This window comes from Neolamprologus brichardi, chromosome 23, assembly GCF_056152115.1.
Source record: "Neolamprologus brichardi isolate AB-2024 chromosome 23, ASM5615211v1, whole genome shotgun sequence".
Classification (NCBI taxonomy): Eukaryota; Metazoa; Chordata; class Actinopteri; order Cichliformes; family Cichlidae; genus Neolamprologus; species Neolamprologus brichardi.
In genome coordinates, this window is record NC_142125.1 from 9,881,917 (window position 1) to 9,904,158 (window position 22,242).

The 22,242-nt window shown below is 40.4% G+C and overlaps 2 protein-coding genes across 3 annotated transcripts; one reads left to right on the plus strand and one right to left on the minus strand.

The window, feature by feature from the left end:
• The first annotated feature begins 6,336 nt into the window (after positions 1–6,336).
• stx6 (syntaxin 6) lies at positions 6,337–12,162 on the plus strand. The gene is made up of 8 exons (XM_006790271.3): positions 6,337–6,534; positions 8,051–8,220; positions 9,251–9,345; positions 9,494–9,550; positions 9,694–9,822; positions 9,899–10,005; positions 10,374–10,468; positions 10,746–12,162. Exons 1-8 carry the CDS (start codon positions 6,500–6,502, stop codon positions 10,820–10,822), a joined length of 765 nt encoding a protein of 254 aa, XP_006790334.1. The 5' UTR covers positions 6,337–6,499; the 3' UTR covers positions 10,823–12,162.
• A 594-nt stretch (positions 12,163–12,756) lies between these two features.
• LOC118454127 (uncharacterized) lies at positions 12,757–18,755 on the minus strand. Of its 2 annotated transcripts, none has more exons than XM_087836675.1 (7): positions 18,691–18,755; positions 17,371–18,128; positions 16,333–16,408; positions 15,163–15,373; positions 14,968–15,056; positions 14,718–14,890; positions 12,757–13,034 (listed from the first exon to the last, which is right to left on the minus strand). In XM_087836675.1, the coding sequence occupies exons 1-7, from the start codon at positions 18,753–18,755 to the stop codon at positions 12,841–12,843; spliced, it is 1,566 nt and encodes a 521-aa protein (XP_087692801.1). In that variant the 3' UTR covers positions 12,757–12,840. The 2 variants fall into 2 exon arrangements, with proteins under 2 accessions (XP_087692801.1, XP_087692802.1); XM_087836676.1 differs by having other exon boundaries at positions 14,968–15,059.
• Positions 18,756–22,242: the final 3,487 nt, after the last annotated feature.

Consider the following 22,242-nt stretch of genomic DNA (forward strand, 5'->3'; position numbering starts at 1 on the left):
TCGTTTTATTCAAATTCTATTGTTTGTTTTCAAATTCTGTTGTTTTCTTTCAAAATCTGTTGTTTTCGGTCAAATTCTGTTATTTTTATTTAAATTTTGTTGTTTTTGTTCTAATCCTGTTGTTTTCATTCAAATTCTATTCTTTTCTTTCTACTTCTTCAGTTTCGCCCGCAAAAATTCGCCTGCAAAAGTGATGAACTTTTGACCCAAGCCAGAGCAATCAGCACTAGATCGAGTCGAGCGGCTCTCAGCCAATTAAATTACGCTGTTTGATCACATTACACTGTTAGCCAGCAGTGTGTCTCCTAAAAGAGAGCTGTTTAAAGGTGAGTGATTAAGTTTTTCTCCTAAATAGAGATCATTACAGAACGCCCTACTTAAAATCCCATTTATTTTTATTTTATCTTATCATCTACTCGAACTAAGGAAAACGTTTGACTAACTCAAAGACAATTTCCACGCCTCCCCTGCCTGTCTGCAGAGGCAGTTTTGAATTTAGGAGCAGCAAGATGGAAGCGGCAAACCCTGGCGGTCCTCTGGTAAGTATATTGTTTTTTATCTTCAAGTTTGTCTTTTGAAACGTTAATTTTATTTAAATCCGTTGCTCACGTATAAAGTACACAGACGGGGTCTTTGCTCAACTCGTCTGAGGCCTGTCTCACTAAGCGCTACATGCTAGCTTCCTGCTAACCGAGCTACCCTTTACATGCTGTGCTTTAGAAAATAGGATACTCGTTAAAAAAAATACTCCGCAGATATTGATAGATAGACGAACACTGCAAATATAATGTTGAAAACGAGAACGGCCTTTGGTGAAGGGGTAAAATACACCGTGAATAAAGCCATAGAGTGAATGGCTGCCATGGTTGCAGAATGGCCTGATTTAATGACAAGAATGGGGAAGAGTGCGGTGAAGTGAACCAAAGCCACAAAACACGGTCAGACAAGGCGGCAAAAGGGCAGTGATCTGTCTGTCAGTATGAAGTTGGTGTGTGCTTTGGTGAACAAAAACTCGAGACCGGTAGCAGGAAGATGGGAGACTCGTGTTTCACTGGAATAGTGGTGAATTAAAACATCCTTTGTTGGGGACATTTAGGTGTAAATGCATCCATACAGGCGAGACAGAGGCAGACCAGACAGTGAAGAAAACAAGGCAAACATTAGAAATATTAAAACGGAAATATAGGATTAATATAACATACAATTAGGGAAAATGTAAGGAACACAATGTAAATGATGAGGCGTGGAAATTGTCTTTGAGTTAGTCAAACGTTTTCCTTAGTTCGAGTAGATGATAAAATAAAAATAAATGGGATTTTAAGTAGGACTAGGCGTTCTGTAATGATCTCTATTTAGGAGAAATACTTAATCACTCACCTTTAAACAGCTCTCTTTTAGGAGACACACTGCTGGCTAACGGTGTAATGTGATCAAACAGCGTAATTTAATTGGCTGAGAGCCGCTCGACTCGATCTAGTGCTGATTGCTCTGACTTGGGTCAAAAGTTCATCACTTTTGCAGGCGAATTTTTGCAGGTGAATTTTTTGCTGGTGAATTTTTGCAGGTGAATTTTTTGCAGGTGAATTTTGGAGGATAAAAATTCAGTGTTATAAATTCAATGTCTAAAAATACTTGAATTCTGATGACACTATATTTCTTCCATAAAATTCCATTGTTTTCATTCAAATTCTGTTGTTGTCATTCACATTCCGTTGTTTTTATTCTAATTCTGTTGTGTTCCAAAATTCCATTGTTTTCATTCTAATTCCGTTGTGTTCATTCAAATTCTGTTGTTTTTATTCAAATGCTGTTTTTCCTTATTCTAATTCTACTCCTTTTATTCAAATTCTGTTGTTTTCATTCAAATGCTGTTCTTTTCATTCTAATTCTACTCTTTTTAATCAAATTCTATTGTTTTCATTTAAATTGTGTTGTTTTCATTCAAATGCTGTTCTTTTCATTCAAACTCTATTGTTTTCATTCAAATTCTGTTGTTTTCCTTCAAATTCCGTTGTTTTTATTCTAATTCTGTTGTTTGTTCCAAAATTCCATTGTTTTCATTCAAATTCCATTGTTTTCATGCAAATTGTGTTGTTTTCATTTAAATTGTGTTGTTTTCATTTAAATTCTGTTGTTTTCATTCAAATTCTGTTGTTTATATTCAAACTGTATTGCTTGTTCTCAAATTCCATTGTTCCATATTTCCTTGAGTCATCGGGATATGTTATGGTTTCCTCACTGGGTGTTTTTGGCAGACCCAGCCGTCTCCAGTAAGTAATTTCTGATGTGCCAGCAGATTTAATAGAGTGTAAAAACTTTCTTGCTTTCTGTCTCTATTAATAAGACCCATAATATCAGACCAAATATTACCCCTCCTCCTTCCTCTCTGGGCCCATGCCTAAACCGTCCACTACTCTTAGACAAAATAAGTAATCTGTCTGAAGTGGCTCGTAAAGTGAAACTACCCTCTTGCCAACTTGACATTTTATGAACCTCACTATTCAAAAAGGTCTTTCACACCATGTGTTCTTAAGGTAATGAATAATTGCTTTGTTGCTACATATTTCAAACAGGTTATTATTTACCCTCTTTTAAAAAAGCCCAATGCTAACCCCTCCACTTGAGAATTATAGGCCAATTTCAAAACTCCCTTTTATTCCAAAAATCTGAAAAAGTTGTGGCCAACCAGCTAACAGACGTTTGAACTGCATAATTTCAGTCTGAGTTTTGCCAGATGCACTCCACCAAAACAGCTCTTCGTAGAGTATCAAATTATATTCTAATGGCTGATGATCAATTTTGATGAATTCGGAACATGTAAAGACAACACCAAGAAGCTCTTCCTCGATCTGCGCATAGCGCATCTCAGTCTGTGCCAGAGTACGAGAGGAGTAGGCAATTGGGACACCTTCCTGAAGGCATGCAGCTCCAAGTCCGTACTGTGACGTCCAGAAACCCATCACATGCAAATGATGGGTTTCTGGACGTCACAGTACGGACTTGGAGCTGAGAGTGGATGGACTGGTTAGGCTGTTTTTTTTTTTTGTTTGTTTTTGTTTTTTTTTTAAAGCAAATGCATCTTGAAGCTGCTTTAGCCAGTGCCACTGTATGTATTTTCATGTTAGCTCGCAAAGTGGGATTGAGAGCTAACTGAAATTGGGAATGAACTTTCCTAAATAATTAATCATCCATAAGAAGCGTTGGGGGGCTGTGACGTTTTCTGGTGTGGGTATCTCATTAATTGCTTTGGTCTTAGCGGGATCGGGCTTTAAGCCCTTGCTTGTGAATAAATGTCCAACATAACAGACTTCTTTGAGGTGGAATTTGCACTTTAGGGGGTTAAGTCTCAGTTTGACTTCCCTCACATGGTCAAGTACCTTTCTGAGATTATGTTCATGCTCTTTCATATCTCTTCCACCAATGATTATGTCATCGATGATAACAGCATAGGGGTGTCCTGCAAAGACCTGCTCCATTGCATGCTGGAACACCTCGCTGGCTGAGTTGATTTCATATGCCATTCTGCCAAATGGAGAGCTGAAAGTTGTGAGCATGGATAACATGTGGTCAAGTGTTATCTGCCAAAAGGAGCATTTCACATCCAGGACAGAAAAGACTGTGGAGTTAGGCATTTGTGCAGCTACCTCCTCTATGGTACATATAGGGTGTTGCGGGCATTTCAGAGCTTTATTTAGATCACTTGGATCTATGCAGAGTCTGATGTCATCTGAAGTTTTCTTGTGGGTTGCCACCATAGATAACACCCTTTTTGTTGGCCAGTGACAGGACCGATCACACGGAGATTGACCATCTAGATTAATTCTGCTTTAACCTTGCATTACGCCCCCCTCGAGGGCAGGAGGAGGTAACAGTGTAACACTAATGTGTCTCCAAATGCTTAGATCAAAATGTACCTCACCCAAATTTGATGCAAAAGGGCTCACGGCTTTGGACTAGTAGGTTCGGCTATGTACAGGAAAGGCAAACTGAATGAGACTCAGGCAACTGTGAGTTTTGAAAACGCCAGCTTGTGTACTTTTACTCATTCAGAAAAAAAGAAAATTAATGACAAACATACAAAAACATTTCAAATGAAAGTATCCCTTTTTGGTACCAGTTTTTCCTCAAAGAGAACCATGTGGTACAATCACAGTAATCACCGCCCGTAAGTCCAGGGGGATGTGTTTGAAGAAGGGGAATAGTAGGTTCAAAGTGGTGGTTTTTTTTTGTTGCAGCTGGCCTACCACACACTATGCAGCACAGGAAAAAGTCAATTGGTCAACAGGATTGGCTCGCCATCGATTACAGGATCCGTTGCAATGCATCGAAAGGAAGAACATAAAGGAAAAAAACCTGACCTGTCAACAACAGTGTTATAGGACATTAATGTGTAGAGACATGAATGAATATTCTTTTCTCTCCTTAAAGACCGTAATTATGTTATAAAGAACTGAATGACAGCAAAATATCTGTCTTTGAATTAATAAAAAACACATGAAGTTCTGATCTGTGCACCTGACAACTTTGTTCCCATAGCAACTAAAAATCTTGGACCACTCTCATGTTCAGTTTCCTCCACTTTGAGAAATCTGGGTGTTACCTTTGATCAGGTGTTCAACTTGGAAAAGCATGTTGACTGTCCTGTCCAAAGTTGTTTTCATCATCTGCAGATCATTGCCCGTTGAATGAAATGAAAAATGATTATACATGATTTAAGTTCATCCTGCCTTGACTATTGTCATTTGTTATTTCTCTGCTTGAGCAAATCATCCCTGAATCACCTACAGATCGTCCAGAATGCCCCTGTGAGGCTTATCGGCAAGTTAAGCAGCTTAACCTCTCTCTAAAAGGTTCTATGTGACACCAATTTTGTCTCTTTATGCTATTTTATTTGGTGCATACCCATTTCTGTATTGTAAAACACTTTGTGAATTTTGTTATTGGAAAGCGCTATATAAATAAACCGTAATTACTTACTTACTTATTTAACTTAAAAAGAAACGCTAATTTTTTTGTGTGTTCTGTGTTGGCTTCTCTCTGGCACCAGCACAGTCAAGAGTTACCTAAAACAAAAATATTATTAGTATTGTTATTGTTGCTGTTTTTGTTGTATATTCACTATTCTATACAATTCAATTCAATTCAAGCTAGTGAAACCCTAAAGACACAGCAAGTGAATACTGTGACTATAAACTCTGGAGCACCCACAATTTTGTGGGGATGTACAATGACAATGAATGGCCGTTCTATTCTATTCTATTTCCCAATGGTTGATTCTGTTCATTTGGACGTAGCGTTTTCAATGGGAGAAACGTTTGGTCACTCATCCAAGTGACTTCTTCAGTCTCAGCTGGCTGCAGGTTTCCCCGACCTTATAAACAATACATTTGCACAATAACTGAAACTAGCCCAGTGAATGAACCCTTGATCATTAATATGCAAATTGTGCCATTCCCCAACTCTTTGTGGATGTCACTCATGACCATTGATAAGTGGCCTTTGATCAATGGTCAGTGGTCTATGATCAGTGGTTGTTGATCAATGGACAAAATTTACACAAAATGTTTCTCCCATTGAAAATGCTACGTCCAGATGAACAGAATCAACCTTTTGGGATTTACTTACCGGGATGATTGAGCATGCATCAAGACATTCTATTCTATTTTATGTATACAGTGGTCCCTTGTTTATCGCGGTAGTTACGTTCTAAAAATAACCCGCGATAGGTGAAATAGATGTTTTAAGACTGTAAAACCCCTCACTACACACTTTATACACTTTTCTCAGACAGGCATGACCATCTTCACACTTTTCTCTCTTGTTTAAACACCCTCACAGTTGAAACCTTGGTAGAAAAATAAGTCCAGTATTATAGAATGAAACCAAAGGCACCCACAGTGCCTTTGCCTTCACAGCCTTTGACGGTGCAAAACGTTTCATCGACATTGTTGTGTTTGTTGGGGAGAAAACAAACATACAATAATGCACTTCAGAGTCACACTGCTTTACACAGATTTATGTTAATTGGACAAGCTGAACTCATTCTGTACTGTACAAGACCACTGCACGAGATTGATTGACAATGATCTACAGCCAATCAGGACGCAGAACACAATGCGCTGTAAAAAACTAAAATAAATCATGTCTGTGAAGGTTCTCAGTCATCCAGGTCATCGTAGTCCTTTGAAAATAAATCATGCAAAATTGCCCACAAAAAAAAAAATCCGCGAAAGGTGAATCGCGGGGGACCACTGTATAATATTGCAATTACATGTTATTTCCCCGCAACTGCTGGTGGCGCTGTTTTCGTGTTTGGAAACTGTAGTAAGAGTCTGAGAAGAAGAAGGAGCGTGCCATCGCGGAGCTGTTTCCGGTGCTACGTGTAAACAAAGCCTGTTAGCGGCTCCGTTAGCGGCTTCGTGAGGACGGACCGGCGGAAATCAGAATCCGCGGATTCGGTTACGAGAAAGTGGGTGATGGAGTGAGCAGAGCCGGCGGGATGTCCATGGAAGACCCGTTCTTCGTCGTCAAAGGGTCAGAACTGCGTCGCTAACACAGAGCTAGCAGCTAACATTAGCCTGCGGACAGGTGATAGCTGATCCATAATCGATCTGATCATCGATCTGTTTCCGTCAATAGTGAGACCGACGTGCGAGCCGGAGCAGATTCACGGCAGCTAACGCGCTAACGTTAACATAAACGTGTCTTCACAGTTAGTTTATTAGCATGTTAGCCTGTTAGCTTTGTGTGGGTTTTTTTTTATCAGATTAAAGTTTTAGGAGGTGTTTTAGACCGTGTGTGTGTGTACCACGATGATGATGATGAGAAAGAGTTAGAGACTCTATTTAGAGCAAATTTACCAGCTTCTGTTTGGAGCAGGTGGAATGAAGCTGAAACAGAAACAATTAAAATAATATAATAATAACATTTGGATAGGCGACAGAGAATGAATGAGTGAGTGGATGAATAACAATAATATTGTTATTAATAGTAATGATGACATTTCCAGATAGGTGTCTGTTTATCAGAGAGTCACAGACCTGTATGTTGTGGAGGTGAAGCAGTTTGTGCAGCAGGTGGTGCAGAGCGAGGTCAGGATGATCCGTGGTGGAGAACACTTTGTGCACTGGCTTCGTTTCCACCACAGCTTTATAGTGTCTGCAGCCAATCACAGAACGCTCTCCTGATCACTTTCTATGGTCTCTTGGTGTCGCCAACTTTTATGATGCTCCTCCTCAGTGAGGGGTGGGGTGTGTGTTCTCTCACGATGTTCCCAATGAATCCCAAAGTGATCTGTGTCTCCTTGAACGTATAAACCACCACACAGCAGCAACTGTATCGTGTTAAATGAAAGTGACCCCCATGATGATTGTATAATACACTGTGCAAACTTCAGAGGCTTGAGACGTTTTCACCTCTGATCTCAGGCTTCTGATTTCAGCCTGTTTGAATGTTACAGATGAGATGTTTGATTTTATTGATCAGTGATTTATCAGTGAATTAACCTGTTTACAGGTGTAACATTACTTCACCCTAATAGGTTCATTTCTATAAGTAGCTTTTCTAATGATTACAACTTGATATTAAAGTATGGGTCTGTTTGTATGAATGTTTCATGTTGTGATCGATCTGTTAGTTATCAATATTTTCTCACCTGAATTTGTTCAGATTTAGACTCATTTTGTTTTGACATAATCAGTTCCTTCACATCTTTTTCATATTTTGCGTGGAGAAAGGGGGACATGGCAGAGTACAGATAGTGAGCCATGTGATTTTAAAAACATTTTGATTCCTTGGCTCTGTAGAAGAACAACCGGGTGGCTGTGCAGATTTGACTGAAATTGTTGCTGGACATTTCAACACTGATCAATAAACGATCAATAAAGTTGACCCTCCAGTTTTGTATTTATTTAGTTTTCCAGTTACCTTACGTCACATGAAAACACCCTGCAGCAGATAGACCTGGTTCTGTTTCTGTTTTGTGCTATTAAGGTTCCTCTGAAGCTCAACTTCACCTGTTTGTTTTTTTGTTTTTGTTTTGTTTTTTTAGCGAGGTGCAGAAAGCAGTCAATGCTGCTCAGAGCCTCCATCATAGATGGAGCGAACTAATGGTGGAGGGAGGCGGAGCCTCCAAGGAGGAGATAGACTGGACGACCAATGAGCTGAGGAACAGCCTGCGCTCCATCGAGTGGGACCTAGAGGACCTTGACGAGACAATCAATATCCTTCAAATGTGAAGCCAGCAGAAACACGCACAGGTGTATATACAGGTGTACTGGAAAGGTAAATACAGTTTTATGATTAGAGCATCTGAGATTGGCTGATTCGTTCAGCTGTGGAAAAAGAAAGAATGAAGAAGAAGAGGGGATGTGTATCACCTCAAAACCCTGGACAGTGAAGACAGTTTTGTTTGTAAATCCTCACATAGACCTGGTGCACAAGGTGAGATGGAGCAATTTGATTGGTTCATAAATGGTTAGAGTCAGTTTGATGACAATTTAATGAAGAAGAGCAGGGTTAACAGACTCCTCCCCTCCCACTGCATCTGAAGCTGCTGACTGACACCCGTTTCCTCGTCCATGCTGAGAGCAGATCAATCAATTAGTAATCATTAATTACATATTTACAAACACTGAAATTGGCTCAATCAATCACTGATTGTGAAGACAGAGTAAGTGATCGTGTTGAATTTATTAGAACAGGTCCCTCTTCTATGGAACCAGTTTCTAGTTTGGATTCAGGAGACAGACACTATTTCTACTTTTAAGATTAGGATTAGGCTTCCAACTTTTCTTTTTGCTTCTCTGGCTCTGTTCCACAGCATGGTTCTGTCTTCATCCCCTCATCCCTAACTGATCTCTCAGAAGGCCACCCCTCACTGAGCATGGTTCTGCTGGAGGTTTCCTTCTGTTAAAAGAAAGAAACCTCCACCTTTCTACTGTCGCTAAGTGCGTGCACATAGGTCTTCTGATTGTTGTTATTTTTTTCAGTTTTCCTGGGCCTTTACCTAACCTAACACTATAAAGCCACTGTTGTTGTGATTTTTCGTCATTAACTTCAGCTAATATATTAAAATGTGTTTCTTATTTTGTTAAATATGCTCTCTGAGCTGAACTAGGTTTTACTTTCATCTTTAACATGCATTAGGGGGCTACATGCCACCCCTGAGTTGAGGTCACGTCACCAACATTGTCATTATGTAACATGTTTTATATGAAAATAAGATAATTCTTCTTAACGGTGAGTTTACGTATTGTCGAGTCGAACCCAAAGAAGTTCAACCTGGATGCTGCCGAGCTGTCGAAGAGGAAGGCCTTCATCAACAGCATGCGGGTTGCCGTCAAGGTAACTTTATTGACAACAGGAGATCAATGGCTCAGACAGAAGGACCCAGTCATATTCTAATAATTTACAAGGTAGATCGTTCAGGTGATTAATTACCTGAGATGTCCAGAATTGATTGATTTGATTTGCTGCTGTGTTTGTTTTGCAGGAAATGAAAGCTCAGATGTCGATTCCACCTGCTGCTTCTGACCGAAAGAACAAACAGGTAACTGTCACACCTGCCTACGGGTGATCCATTACCCGAGACTGCAGGACCTTCAGGGCCCCACAAGATCTCAGTTGGATCCTCTTGGGGTCCTCCTGTATACCCGGTCTTGGCGCACGTGTAACTGTTGTTGTGACCTTCAGGCTCTGCTGGGTGAACGTGGCGCTCAGGGCCCTATATGGCAGCCTGGTGCAGATAAGTACAGCCGACTGGACCACCAGCTACAGAACGCTAACTCTCAGATCATTGAGGAACAGCAGGTCCAGCAGCAGGTACAAGAACACCTGAGAAACCTAAACAAGCTTTCCACCTTTACAATGCCGCTAAAGTGTTTCCTGTCTCTGATAGCTGATTGCGGAGCAGCAGGATGAGCAGCTGGAACTTGTGTCGGGAACCATCGGAGTCCTGAAGAACATGTCGGAGCGAATCGGCATGGAGCTGGATGAGCAGGCCGTGTAAGAACCGAGTGTAGTAAGAGGGGTGGGTGGGAACGTCATGTGACTACAAAATGTCAGAGTGATAAAGGTGATTCGGTAAACTAAAGTTCCTGTGATCCCCAGGTCGGTGCTTTCTCAAAGGCATTATGTTTGTTTTTGTTGTTGTGTTTTTTATGTGACGATTAAAGGTCACTTCCTGTTCTTGCTCCTCACCATAGCGCTCATCGTCTGATCTTTTGTATATGAAAAACCTTCAGACAGCTTTTAGTTTCTGATATAGTAATTTCCAAATAAAATTTAATTGAACTGGAACTTGCCTGTAATAAGCAAAGAGGTGAGGGGGAGAGGAGGCACCTGTCAGAGACTTACTGATGTCCTTCCTGCAGGATGTTGGATGACTTTGGCCATGAAATGGACAACACTCAGTCCAAACTGGATAACGTGATGAAGAAGCTCGCCAAGGTGTCCCACATGACCAGCGGTAATCTGCCCAACAACACATGAAACAAGATATGAGTTAACTCAGAGGGGTGGGCAGGGTTTTAGATGTTCAGAGCTGATGAATCAGAAATGATCAATTAGGGCAGGAAATTTTGTAGCTTTAAGCTGATTTGGATTTATTGATGATGATGATGGAAGTATTGATCTTGCTGTAGTTCTTCCCTCTGCGAATTGAACTGAGCTGGAGTCAGTGTGACTACCTGTATTGATGAGGTGCACTCACCTGTACTCATCTCATTAACTCTGTGTGTTTGCAGATCGTCGTCAGTGGTGTGCCATCGGCGTGCTGCTTACCATCCTCTTCATCATCGTTCTCCTTTTCTTTATACTCTGATCAATGCCTCCACCTATCGACATGAAATCTTAATCCCGTTTACTGGACTCCATTTATACTCTACTGAACATTCTTTGGACTATGCTGAACTTTATTTAGACTCTAATGGACTCTTCCTGCTGATCGGGAGTGAACAGCACTTTTGGTTCCTTGAGTGTTTAACTGTTAGAACCACCTCAGAGGTCAAAGGTCATGTTTGGTGTGGTTTTGATTGGTTGTTCTTTTTATTTAAAACTGAAAATAACAAGTTTCACTCGAGTTTAATGTGGACTTATTCTGTTCCTTTGCACAGTAGCTTTGCGTGAGTCACAGCTCAAAGTAATCCTTCTTTCATTTGATACTAGGCCTTGGTGCAGCCCCTCAATTTATCCTCCAACGCTTCAAGATAGTCTTATTGGCTGCCCCTCATAAACAGAAGGTATGAACAGCAGGTGGGTGGGGCTTCTATCCTCTCTCTGTGGCATCTTCCAGATTCAAGAGTAGAAAAAATGTTGAGAGCAGTCTGAGCTCTTGGCTCACAGGGAAAACTATATCCTCCTGAGAACCAAGGAAAAAGGAATCTTTTTGTGATTTCCTTCCTTTTTGGAGCTAAAAGAGGCCACCCAGACACATGAGATCTCAATGGAAAGCCCAGGATGTCCTCTATTTAGTACGTCAGGACTTAGTAGGGTAGAACAAATAATTCAAAACATATAGACCAAAAGCAAATGTCCATTAGAGAGGAAATGATAAATAGGCTGGTTCTCAGGAGGGTATGCACTGTGACCTAATTATTAGAAACTTTAATACAAACATCCGTCACAGGAGCAGGAGACACATGACAGGAAGTGAGGAGAGCAGGTCCACTTTAAAGACACTTTTATCCAGTTGTGTTGAATACTAATTTTAATTTAATGTCAGAGTTTAACTCACATTTAGTTCAGTTCAAACTGGTTTAGTTCAGTTTGAACTTCATGGCAGTACTTTACAGCTAAAGTAGAAACACTAAAATTCTTGTTTTGTTTTTTGACTGAAACAGTTTTATTTTATTGTCTTTTTTATTTCTGTTTCCTGTATTTATCACATGTGCAGCATATTGAGTGACTTATTGACCTGTGGATGACTTCCTGTGGCTCCTTTAGTGTACTATCCTGAAGGCTGGTGAGCAAGTTAGTTAAAACATGAAAATGGATGACGGCAGCAACAGCCAGTCACATTGTCCTAGATATCGGGTTTATGGTACGCCGTGACGGTGGCAATTCTCCTGCGGCCGCTAAAGTGTTTCCTGAATAAGTGATCTCAGTGTTCTGATGTCTGACTGAAACACAAAAACTGAAATAAAGATTGTGACAAACCTAAAATTTCACCTGCTTTTACACTAAAGATTAACCAGACTGCTCATGTTTCCGCAAAACTTTATTCCTTACACTAAACAAGAATAAATAATGAGTGTCTGAATGGAGAAAGCTGTTAAAGATCAGTGATTGATAAAAGTATTATCTGGTGACCGATGGTATGATATGTCTCGAGCTTTTTTTTTTTTTTTATTCAATAAAGAAAAGAAAAGAAAACAGACTTTGGCCATTTGATTAAGGTACATTTTAATCCATTCTGACTGATTTCAATTATTGACCAATGAGTTTTTCACCTTGAATAATTTTCTTTTGGCAGGTCCCAGCTTGTTTTTAAACAATATTTTTCTTTTTCTTTAACAAAAGCAAAACAAACACAGACAAAATAAAAAACCAAGCTACTTCATGAAAACAAAAAAAAGTCATTAATAATAACATTATTAATATAATAATAAAATAAAATTGAAAAAACAAAAATACAGTATCAGCTCAGAGGACAAATACTGCATGGCATTAAACAAATATTCACACCAGCAAGTCAAAGTGATTTAACAGGAAACAAGAAGCTTCTCATCATGAGAAAGTGTAAGACATAGACTGCAGTTTTGCTTTAACTCTGTTACTGCCATAAACAGGTGAGTCAGGTTCAGTGTTGGCAACTGGTTCTTCAGTCAGGCAGTGTGGTTGTCACTCTGAACGTGTCCTCTGGTGTCGAAGGACCCGAATGGTGACAGACTGGTTCTCGATCAGGAGGTTTGTCACCTGGTCCAGACTGAGGCAGGCCACTTTCTCCTCGTTGACTTCCAGGATCTCATCTCCAATAGCCAGCAGGCCAGCATACAGCTTCCCAGTGCTGCTGTTCATGTCTTCTATATACACACCTGTAATGTACATCAAACTGTTAGTAGTTTGTTGCTCTATAAAAAAAAAGCCCTCATAAAGCTAGAATGTCTTACTATTTATCACTGATTGAAGAAAAAAAGAACAATGTTTCTCTTCAGCTCTGTAGCCAGGCTGACAAGAAGTCAGAGCACTGTTGAGCCAACCATTCCTTTAACATTAACTAGTAATGACTTCATGAACTTCACAAATAAAATGTTAACTATTGCAAAACAAAATTATTCATAACCATTTCACAGATGTACCAGTATATACAGCTGCTTTCAATACTGTTGATATTTATTTAGAGTTTTGATTTTGATTTTTCTAACTTTATTTCAATAATTACTTCCTCCAAATGATCAACATGTCTTTAGACCCCATTCCTACAAGACTGCTCAAAGCTGGCAGTAGTTAAACCGTTACTTAAAAAGTCATCACTTGACCCAGCTGTCTTAGCTAAATATAAGTCAATCTCCAACCTTCATTTCACCTAAATTGTTTTTGAAAGAGTAGTTGCCAAACAGCCAACTGATCATCTGCAGAGGAATCATTTATTTCAAGAGTTTCAGTCAGGTTTCAGAGTTCCTCACAGCACAGAGACAGCTTTAGTGGAGGTTATAAATGATCTTCTTATGGCCTCTGGTGTTGTATGTTATTCATCCTTGACCTTGGACTCACATATAAAATTGATCTCCCATTCCTGTTTCTTCCATTTAAGGAACATTTTTAAATTGCAAGCTATAGTTGCCTCCTCTGAAATGAAGAAAATTGTTCATGCATTTGTATCATCACGCTTAGATTATTGAAATGCTCTCTTTATGGGCATGGACAAATTATCTCTGTTATGCCTCCAAGCAATAATGAATGCTGCAGCCAGACTCCTGAAACACTCTGGGATGCCAGCTCACATTATCTGCATTTTATTTTCTTTACATTGGGTCCCAATTCTAAAGTTGACTTTAGAATTCATTTTAAAATTCTCACACTTACATGGAAAGAATTATTAACCCCTCTATAAAAATGTAGTTTTTTCTTTATTCAAACAGTGTAAGGAATGTTTAACACAGGTCTTCCAAACATTGTAGTTTTATTTGTGATGCTTACATACACTCAATCTGTTACTTTTTTTGACCTATAGTTTTCTGCATAGTTTTTGTCGATAACCATTTTTTTCCTGACAATACAACATGGTAATTAATTAAAAACTGATGCACAAGGACAAAAACTATGATGAAATGTATTTATACTTTTGTAAAAAAAATAAATAAAAATGAGATCCAATCAGAACAAATTAAATTGTGTGGAAAGGCGGGACAAATGTGGCAGTGAGCCAATCCTTGTGCAGTTGTTTAACGCAGTGTCATTTTCCTGAACTACATCCAGGAAACTTCAAGCTGCATGGTGCAAGGAACAGCTGTGACTGGCTCATCAGGCAGTGATGTGCTTTGTGATCTATTGGTGGTGCCGCACGCTCATTTCATTGTGGGAACTGTCATTTTCTACATTACTGTCACTGTTCCACAGCAGGACAATAAAGTCCCCAGATAGAATCTCCCTGACCCCAGCATATTAGTGAGTCGATATATTTAGTAATGTGAGTAGTATTTAAGATGATATCAGTAGTAATGTAAAAAATACTTATATATATTAAGTATTAGGGGAAGTGTCGGTAGAGTTAGTACCAGTGTCACGTCGTCCTCTTCCTCTGCTGATGATGAAGCCAAACGTTTGACCCACTGGTCGCTTAAGCTCCAATAAAAATGTCCCATCAGGGCAAATCTGAAGAATCCGCCCAACAGAGCAAACTGAAGAGGGACAACTGATGTCTTTGACGCCAAGACTACCAGGTAAGGACCTGAGAGACAAACAGGTGGGTAGGCTGTGATGGGCTGGTCTGAGTATCAGGGTAGAAAAGAGAAGTGTGTGTCTTACTGTTCAGCAGCTGGTTTATAGTTCGCAGAACGATCTTTCTTCTTCTTCAGCTCCAAAGATGACTTTCTTGACTGGAAAAGTGGTACTTCCTGCTGAACAGACAGGGAACAGATAGGTTAAAGAAGTAGTCTCGGCATCTGATGAAAGAATATATATATATAGCTATATAGATATATGTATAATTCATGTTCTCACCACACTGAGCGACTCAACAGATAAAGTTTTCTTCACCAGGCTGGAGGAGTTCCTGGAAATTGAGGAGGTGGAGTCAGCGAGGGAGGGGTGGGTTCGCTCATGGGTCCGTGAGCAGAGGCGGTCGAGGCTGCTGGTTCGAGTCCTGCTCAGTGTGACGGTGGAGAAAAAACGTCGCAGAGAAAGACGGGAGGAATCTTCTCTGCTGCTTAAACTGCAACACAGATCCTGAGATCAGTCACATGACACCTCACCTGGAAACACCTGAGATCACAGCTGGATTTAAACAGTGTATTGATCTTTCTGAGTTAACGTCAGTAATTGCTTCCTCTAAACCATCAACGTGTCTTTTAGACCCCATTCCTACAAGACCGTTGAAAGAAGTCCTGCCATTGATTAATGCTTCAATCTTTAATATGATCAACCTATCTCTAATAATCGGCTGTAGTTAAAACATTACTGGCCTCTGACCTCTGACAGTGGACTCATCTCTGTACTTGTCCCGCTGGACCTCAGTGCAGTGTTCAATACTGTTGTGACCATAATTTTCTGTTAAAATGATTAGAGCATGCTGTAGGTATTACAGGTACTGCGCTGCAGTGGGCTGTATCATATCTGTCTAATAGACTCCAATTTGTTCATGTAAATGGAGAGTCCTCTTTACACACTAAGGTTAATTGTGGAGGTCCACACATTTACATTATACATTATAGACCTCTCTGCATTGAATCATACTTGTTATTAATCTCTGGCTCTCTTCCACAGCATGTCTTTTATCCTGTCTTGCTGCTCTCACTCCAACCAGTCGCGGCAGATGGCCCCTCCCTAAGCCTGGCTCTGCTGGGGTTTCTTCCTGTTAAAAGGGAGTTTTTCCTTCCCGCTGTCGCCAAAGTGCCTGCTCGTATGGGGTCATATGATTGTTGGGTTTTTCTCTGTGTGTAATATTGTAGGGTCTACCTTACAATATGCGCCTTGAGGCAACTGTTGTGATTTGGCGATGATTAAATAAAATTGAGCTGAATTGAATAGCAGGGATGAGCATGTGATCAAAACACAATTAAATCCAAGTAAGCGATCAGTTAGGCTGCTGCAACTAAACTCATGAAACACATGAATCCAGGTGTGATGCTCATCTCCTTGACCAGCTGTCATAATGAAATCACACAAACTCACTGTGCAGGAAGTGAAACGTCAAGTTGGTGGAGCTCTGCTCTCATTGGCTCTGGGGTGGGCGGGGGATGACTCTCAGCTGTAAACAAATTAGAAATCTAGAGGTTAAGGTGTGTTTAGAGGCGCATGTGATATCATGTGCAGCTCTGCAGTGAACTCTGGAGGCCAAACAAACTGCTCACAGATTAGATAAAAAGGATTTATGGTAGCTCCATGTTTATGTTTAGAGGTACAACAGAAGTTACAAGGTACAAGGAAGTTCAAGATATCCAGGCTTTCGCTGTGTTAGCTGGCTCAACAAAACTTAAAATCCCAGTCAGAGATGATGGGTGTCAGCATACTGGTTATCAACTTTCTTTGTTAAACTGGGCTTCAGGCTCTGAGTGCGCTCACATAAAAACTTGTGACTCTTCCTCTGCACTGAATGATATCTGTGAGTCCTGCCAGTCCAGTTAGAGCCATTATCAGAAGATGATGATGATACAAATAGAGATAAAAATCTGTAAAGAACATAAAATTCTAATATAAATAATCTGAGAGACGAATGGTGCAGTAGCTGTTTAATCTGGTGATTTGTGGCACAGAGTGGTAAAATTAAGATCTGAATCGCAGTGAATCCATGTAAAACATTAACATACAAGCTTCCTGTCCCACACGGTGATTAAGAAGATGTGGAAATCAGATCAGCGTGAATTAGTGTAAATTGTTGAACAGTTATGCTTGGTGTGTTTTCTGTGTTTGCAGCAGTGTGAAAGAGACTAAGCAGCAGATCATAATCAAGCAGAACATTTAGACATTTTCTGCAACAGCACACGAACACAGGAATGTTCAGTCTGAGCTGCCGCAGCTTCATCGACTGCTTTTAGGAGCAAGCTGCACATAAAAGAATCAAAGGAAATTCTTCAGCTGATTTTAAACTCAAACTCTGAACATCACCTGATCCTGACTAGGTGATGCCTTCAGCACCAGTTACTGTGGTGATTTAGCAGGTAAGGCTACAGAGTGTGTAGGCAAATGTTTTTCAGGAGATAAAGTTCTCACCTGTTGTGTCTGCGCTCCTCTCTGAGGAGGATGAGGAGTTCTTCATTATGTTGTTCAGATCTTCCTCCACCTCACGCCCTCTCCTCTCCCTAGGCTCAGGCCCCAATTGATGCTCTCTGTGCAGTTTGGGCGGGCGGGCGGTACACAGCCCCATTGAGTGAGGGGCATAGGGGTTGATTGGCAGGCCAGCGTAGGGCATGGCTTGATGAAAAGTCACCTGGGCTCCATTTAGCTCCACTGATTGCCGTCTCACCTGTGTGTAAGCCCCATCCTTTTCCACACTGGTGACAGAGCCAATGTAGGTCTCTCTGATTGGTTCAGTCCGCAGGTTAAGGTGCTGTCTGTTTAGGCTCCCCCTCTTGTCAGTTCCAGGTGAGTGTTGCCAGAGATTGACTCCGCATCTTATTCCTCTCTCACAGGTGTGATTCGGACCTGCTCTGCTCACCACTGTTCGCCCCCTTGGCTGCTTGCCAACCGCGTGCCCTGCCTCCGCCGTGCCATTGATGTACAGGTTCAAGTCTGGTTTGGACATCACCACACCAACTCCGCAGTTCCCCGTCTGTCTCTTCTGCCGCTGTCGCTCCAGGTAACGAGATTCCGCCTCCTTTTCCGTCTCATCCTCAAACCGCAGACGACGAGTCGGAGATGCTGCTGGCCGCTGCCTGGCCGACGCGCTGTTGGGTTTGCTGCTGGATGAGCCTCCTGAGAGAGAGGCTACACCCCCTGACTGCACCTGTTCACATTGCCTCAACCCCAGGCTGAAATAGTGAGACATGTAAAAACTGATTCTTAATGGTTTCAGTGAGAAGGTTAAAAATAAAATCTACAAAATCAGATTTGTCAGCGAAGCCTTTATTTAGTATTTATCGATTTGTTTGTTTCATCATAAAACAATCTTTTTTTGCCTTATTTTTAAAAAATAATGTATTACTTTTGTGAAGTAAAATATCATTTAAAAATAACTTCTTTAGTGTTTTGATTTCAGTGTTTGTTTAACCCATTTCTATCTTTTCCCATTATCTGGTAAAACTTCAAGATTCAGGTGTTTGTCACTAAAGGTAAAGGTGACCAGTCAGCTGCTCAGCAGTGATGTAATTAAGAGCACAGAACTAAAGAACAGCTTCTTCATCAGAATCAGAATACTTTATTAATCCCGAAGGAAATTAGGGTTCATAAAACTGTTTGAGCCTCATTAGTCAACGTGTGTGTGTGTGTGTGTATATATTACTCACGCCGTCTGTGTGTGATTGTGTGTGTTACTCACAGCATTTGTGTGTGTGTTACTCATGGCATGAATGCGTGTGTGTGTGTATTACTCACAGTGTGTGTGTGTCAGGGGTCAGCAGGCTGTGGTCTCCTCTCAGAGGAAAACAACGACGCTTCATACGAACTCCGTCCTCACACTGCTGCTGCCGCGGCAACCGGTCAAGCACAAAGAGGCTGAACACATACACACACGAGGAGGGGTGAAGAGCGAGGATGACATCAGGTGCTCTGATTGGTCAGAGGGACAGAGGAAGGAGGATTACCAGGAGCAGCTGGTCAGGATTAATTAAGCTGACGAGCCCACAGACTGTTTACATCAGCACAGTGTGTTTGACTCACTCTGTGGGGACATTTCTGCTTTTTCAGACTTTTGGCCTTCGTTATTTTCCAGCAGGACAGTAAAGGTGTTGTACTTTAACAAAAATTTGTTTCCATCATGTTGTTCTGGAACATGTACAGGTGTGCTGTTCCACCTGTTCTCATGTAATGATCAAGTAATAATCGTGTACTTGTAGCACTGATAGTACTTTTTCATACTTTTAGTTCCTGAGTGTTCGTTTGTGAAATGTTGTCAGCCGCCAATACACCTGAGCAGGTAGTGTAGACTGCTGACGGCTGATGTAAATTCACAGTTTTCGGGTTATCTCTACCAGCATGACACACAGCAGAGTCATAACTCTGCAAGAGGCAGGGTTTTTGGTTATCATGGTAACTTCAGGTTTAACTCTATGGTTTCAGGGCTACTGCCACCACCTGTTCCCAAAAATTGTCGTATATAGTTTTAACACACACACACACACACAGACTACTCCTAGACAGGCCACTTCTCCTGTTCATCTCCCAGGGGCAGATGTTAAAAAGTTGTATTTTACCTAGAGATAAAAGCTACTTTTTATTAAGATGTTTTACAATCTTATTGTACATGAACAATATCAATAAAAGGCTATTCTATTCTATTATTTAGGCCAAAAGTATTTCTGAACTTGTTCAGATCATTTATTCTGTGACTATAAAGCTAAAAGTACATTTAAAAAAAGACGCTCCCCATGTCATTCTCTTTCTGTCGGTTAGGTCACTGGAGGACAAACAGTGACTCTGTTTTCTAAAACATCAGCTGATATTTTTACTTGTGCAGTTATTAACTGGCCACCCTGCAGTTTTCTGCACAGCCACATCAGTGTCACTGTTCACACACTAAGGCTAATTATGGTGTGTCATAGGGTTCAGTGCTAGCAACAATTTTGATTGCATTACACATGCTTCCCTTAAGCAGTTAGAAGGCATAGCATACATTTTCACTCCTATGCAGAGGACACCCAACTTTATCTATCCATGATAACATCCGTGTTATTTGGTGTATGTATGTATCCAGATAACACACACTAATTAAACTACAGAAATGTCTTAAAGACACATAAACCTGGATCACATCTAATTTCCTGCTTGCCGTGGACATTTCTCATTTCCATGGCAAATTCAGATAAAACAGGTTATTGTGGTTGGCCCTAAAAATCATAGAAATATGGTATCTAACCAGATTCTTACTCTGGATGGCATTACCTTGGCCTCCAGCACTCCAGCGGAATTTTGGTGTCGTTTTTGACCAGGATATGCCCTTTAATGTGCACACAAATATTTATGACTGCTTTCTTCCATTTGCACAATAGCTCTAAAATTAGAAACATCTTGACTCAGAGTGATGCTGAAAAACTTTTGTATACATTTATTACTTCTAGGCTGGACTAGTGTAATTTGTTATTGTCAGAATGTCCTAAAAACTCAAAAAGCATTCAGTTGGTTCAAAATGCTTCAGCAAGAGTACTGACAGGGACTAGAAACAAATGGCATTTTACTCCCATACTGGCTCTTTACTGGCTCCCAGTTAAATCCAGAATGGATTTAAAATTTAAAATCATTCTCTTCACATACAAGGTCTTGAATAATCTGGCCCATTATTTTATCTTAAAGACTTCATAGTACCATATCACCCCAATACAGCATGTCACTCTCAGACTGCTGGTTTCCCATGATGCAGTGAGCACTTCTCCTGCTCTTACCTCCTTTGACTCACCATGTGCTTTATACACCACTCTCCATTTAACTACGAGTTATCGATCATGTCTTGCTCTCTTCCACAGCATGCCTTTTGTCCTGTCTACGTTCCCTCACCTCCAAGTGGTTGCGGTAGATGGCAGCTGCTCCCTGAGCATGGTTCTGCTGGAGGAGAATTTTGGGGTTTCTCTGTATTATGGGAATGTCTTTATCCTACAATATTAAATGCTTTGAGTCAACTGTTGTTGTAATTTGGTGCTATATATATAAAACTAACTTGAATTGAATTGATGTTAAATATCAACCAAAATAATATATTTATCTGAGCACTAAATCAGATAAAGGTCTGAGAAATCAGACAAAACTTTAAGTAAGGCCCATGTTGGACGATAGATAACAACAAATAAAACTATATTTTAAATTTCGACAAGGGTAAGTGTCAGGCTTTCAAATGAATTAAAATTCTGTCTGGGTCTTTGGTGGATCAATAAGTTCGAGGAAAAGATTGCAGCCTGCCACACCCTCTCATCGTCCTGTGTTAAGAAGATTCTGACAGTTAACTCAGGGGTGTTGATTTATTTAAACTATCATAATCATCCTACTGCAACCAGGTTTCTGTAATCAATCAATGTCTTGCTCAATTATTAATTCAAGTAGTAACAAGGATAGAGAATATAGAGACCTAATGTTGGTTCACTGACTGATTGGCTGATCGATGCATTGATTGACTAGTTGGGTTGTTCAGCTGATTGAGTAATGGCTTTAATGGTTGTTTGGTCGATTGTGCTTCGTGCACCATTGGTAGTGTTGCTGGAATCGGTGCAACATTTGAAACTATCAATAATTACATTATTTTGAAATGTTAAGTTCTACACTGGTTTTCCTCATATCTTAAAGACACAGAAATCTTCACCCAGAAGGAAGAAACTGAAATTCACTGTGCAAAGGGTTTGAGTCCAGAAAAGTGAACCGGCGAACCACTGTAACTGTCTGGTGTAAAGGTATGTTAGGTTCCGATGTGGTTCCTTTTCTTTACAGATAACAACAACACCAAAGAAAAGATAAAACTGATTCAATGACAGCACAATAAAATAAAATCATCATGTTTTTATCAGTCTAGAAACGAGAAAGCTTGTTGAGATATTTAATTTGTGTACTCAAGTTGTGAAATGTGTTGGACTGTATTCGTGTTATTGTTTGACTGAGACGCAGTATTTTAGTTGTCACCACAAGGGGGCACAGTTGATCCGTGAAGACACGTATGCTGCCTCATCTCAGCCCTGACCAAATGAGCGGGTGGAACTCGGGAATGTTCGCTTTGAAAGACAGGATGTAATGTGTGTCAGTGTATAAATAAAGTTTCCAAAGAGCTTAAGGATATTCTTTTGCTCCGTCGTCATTTTTCCTTCGAGTTCATCGCTGTTGATGCTGCACAGCTCAACAGAGCTTACTCAAACACGAGTCGCTAGTGCCCCATCACTTTTCTTTAAAATTAATTACGCTTTAAATCAATAACTGTTCTAAGATATTTATAACGTCAAACACACTCCAATC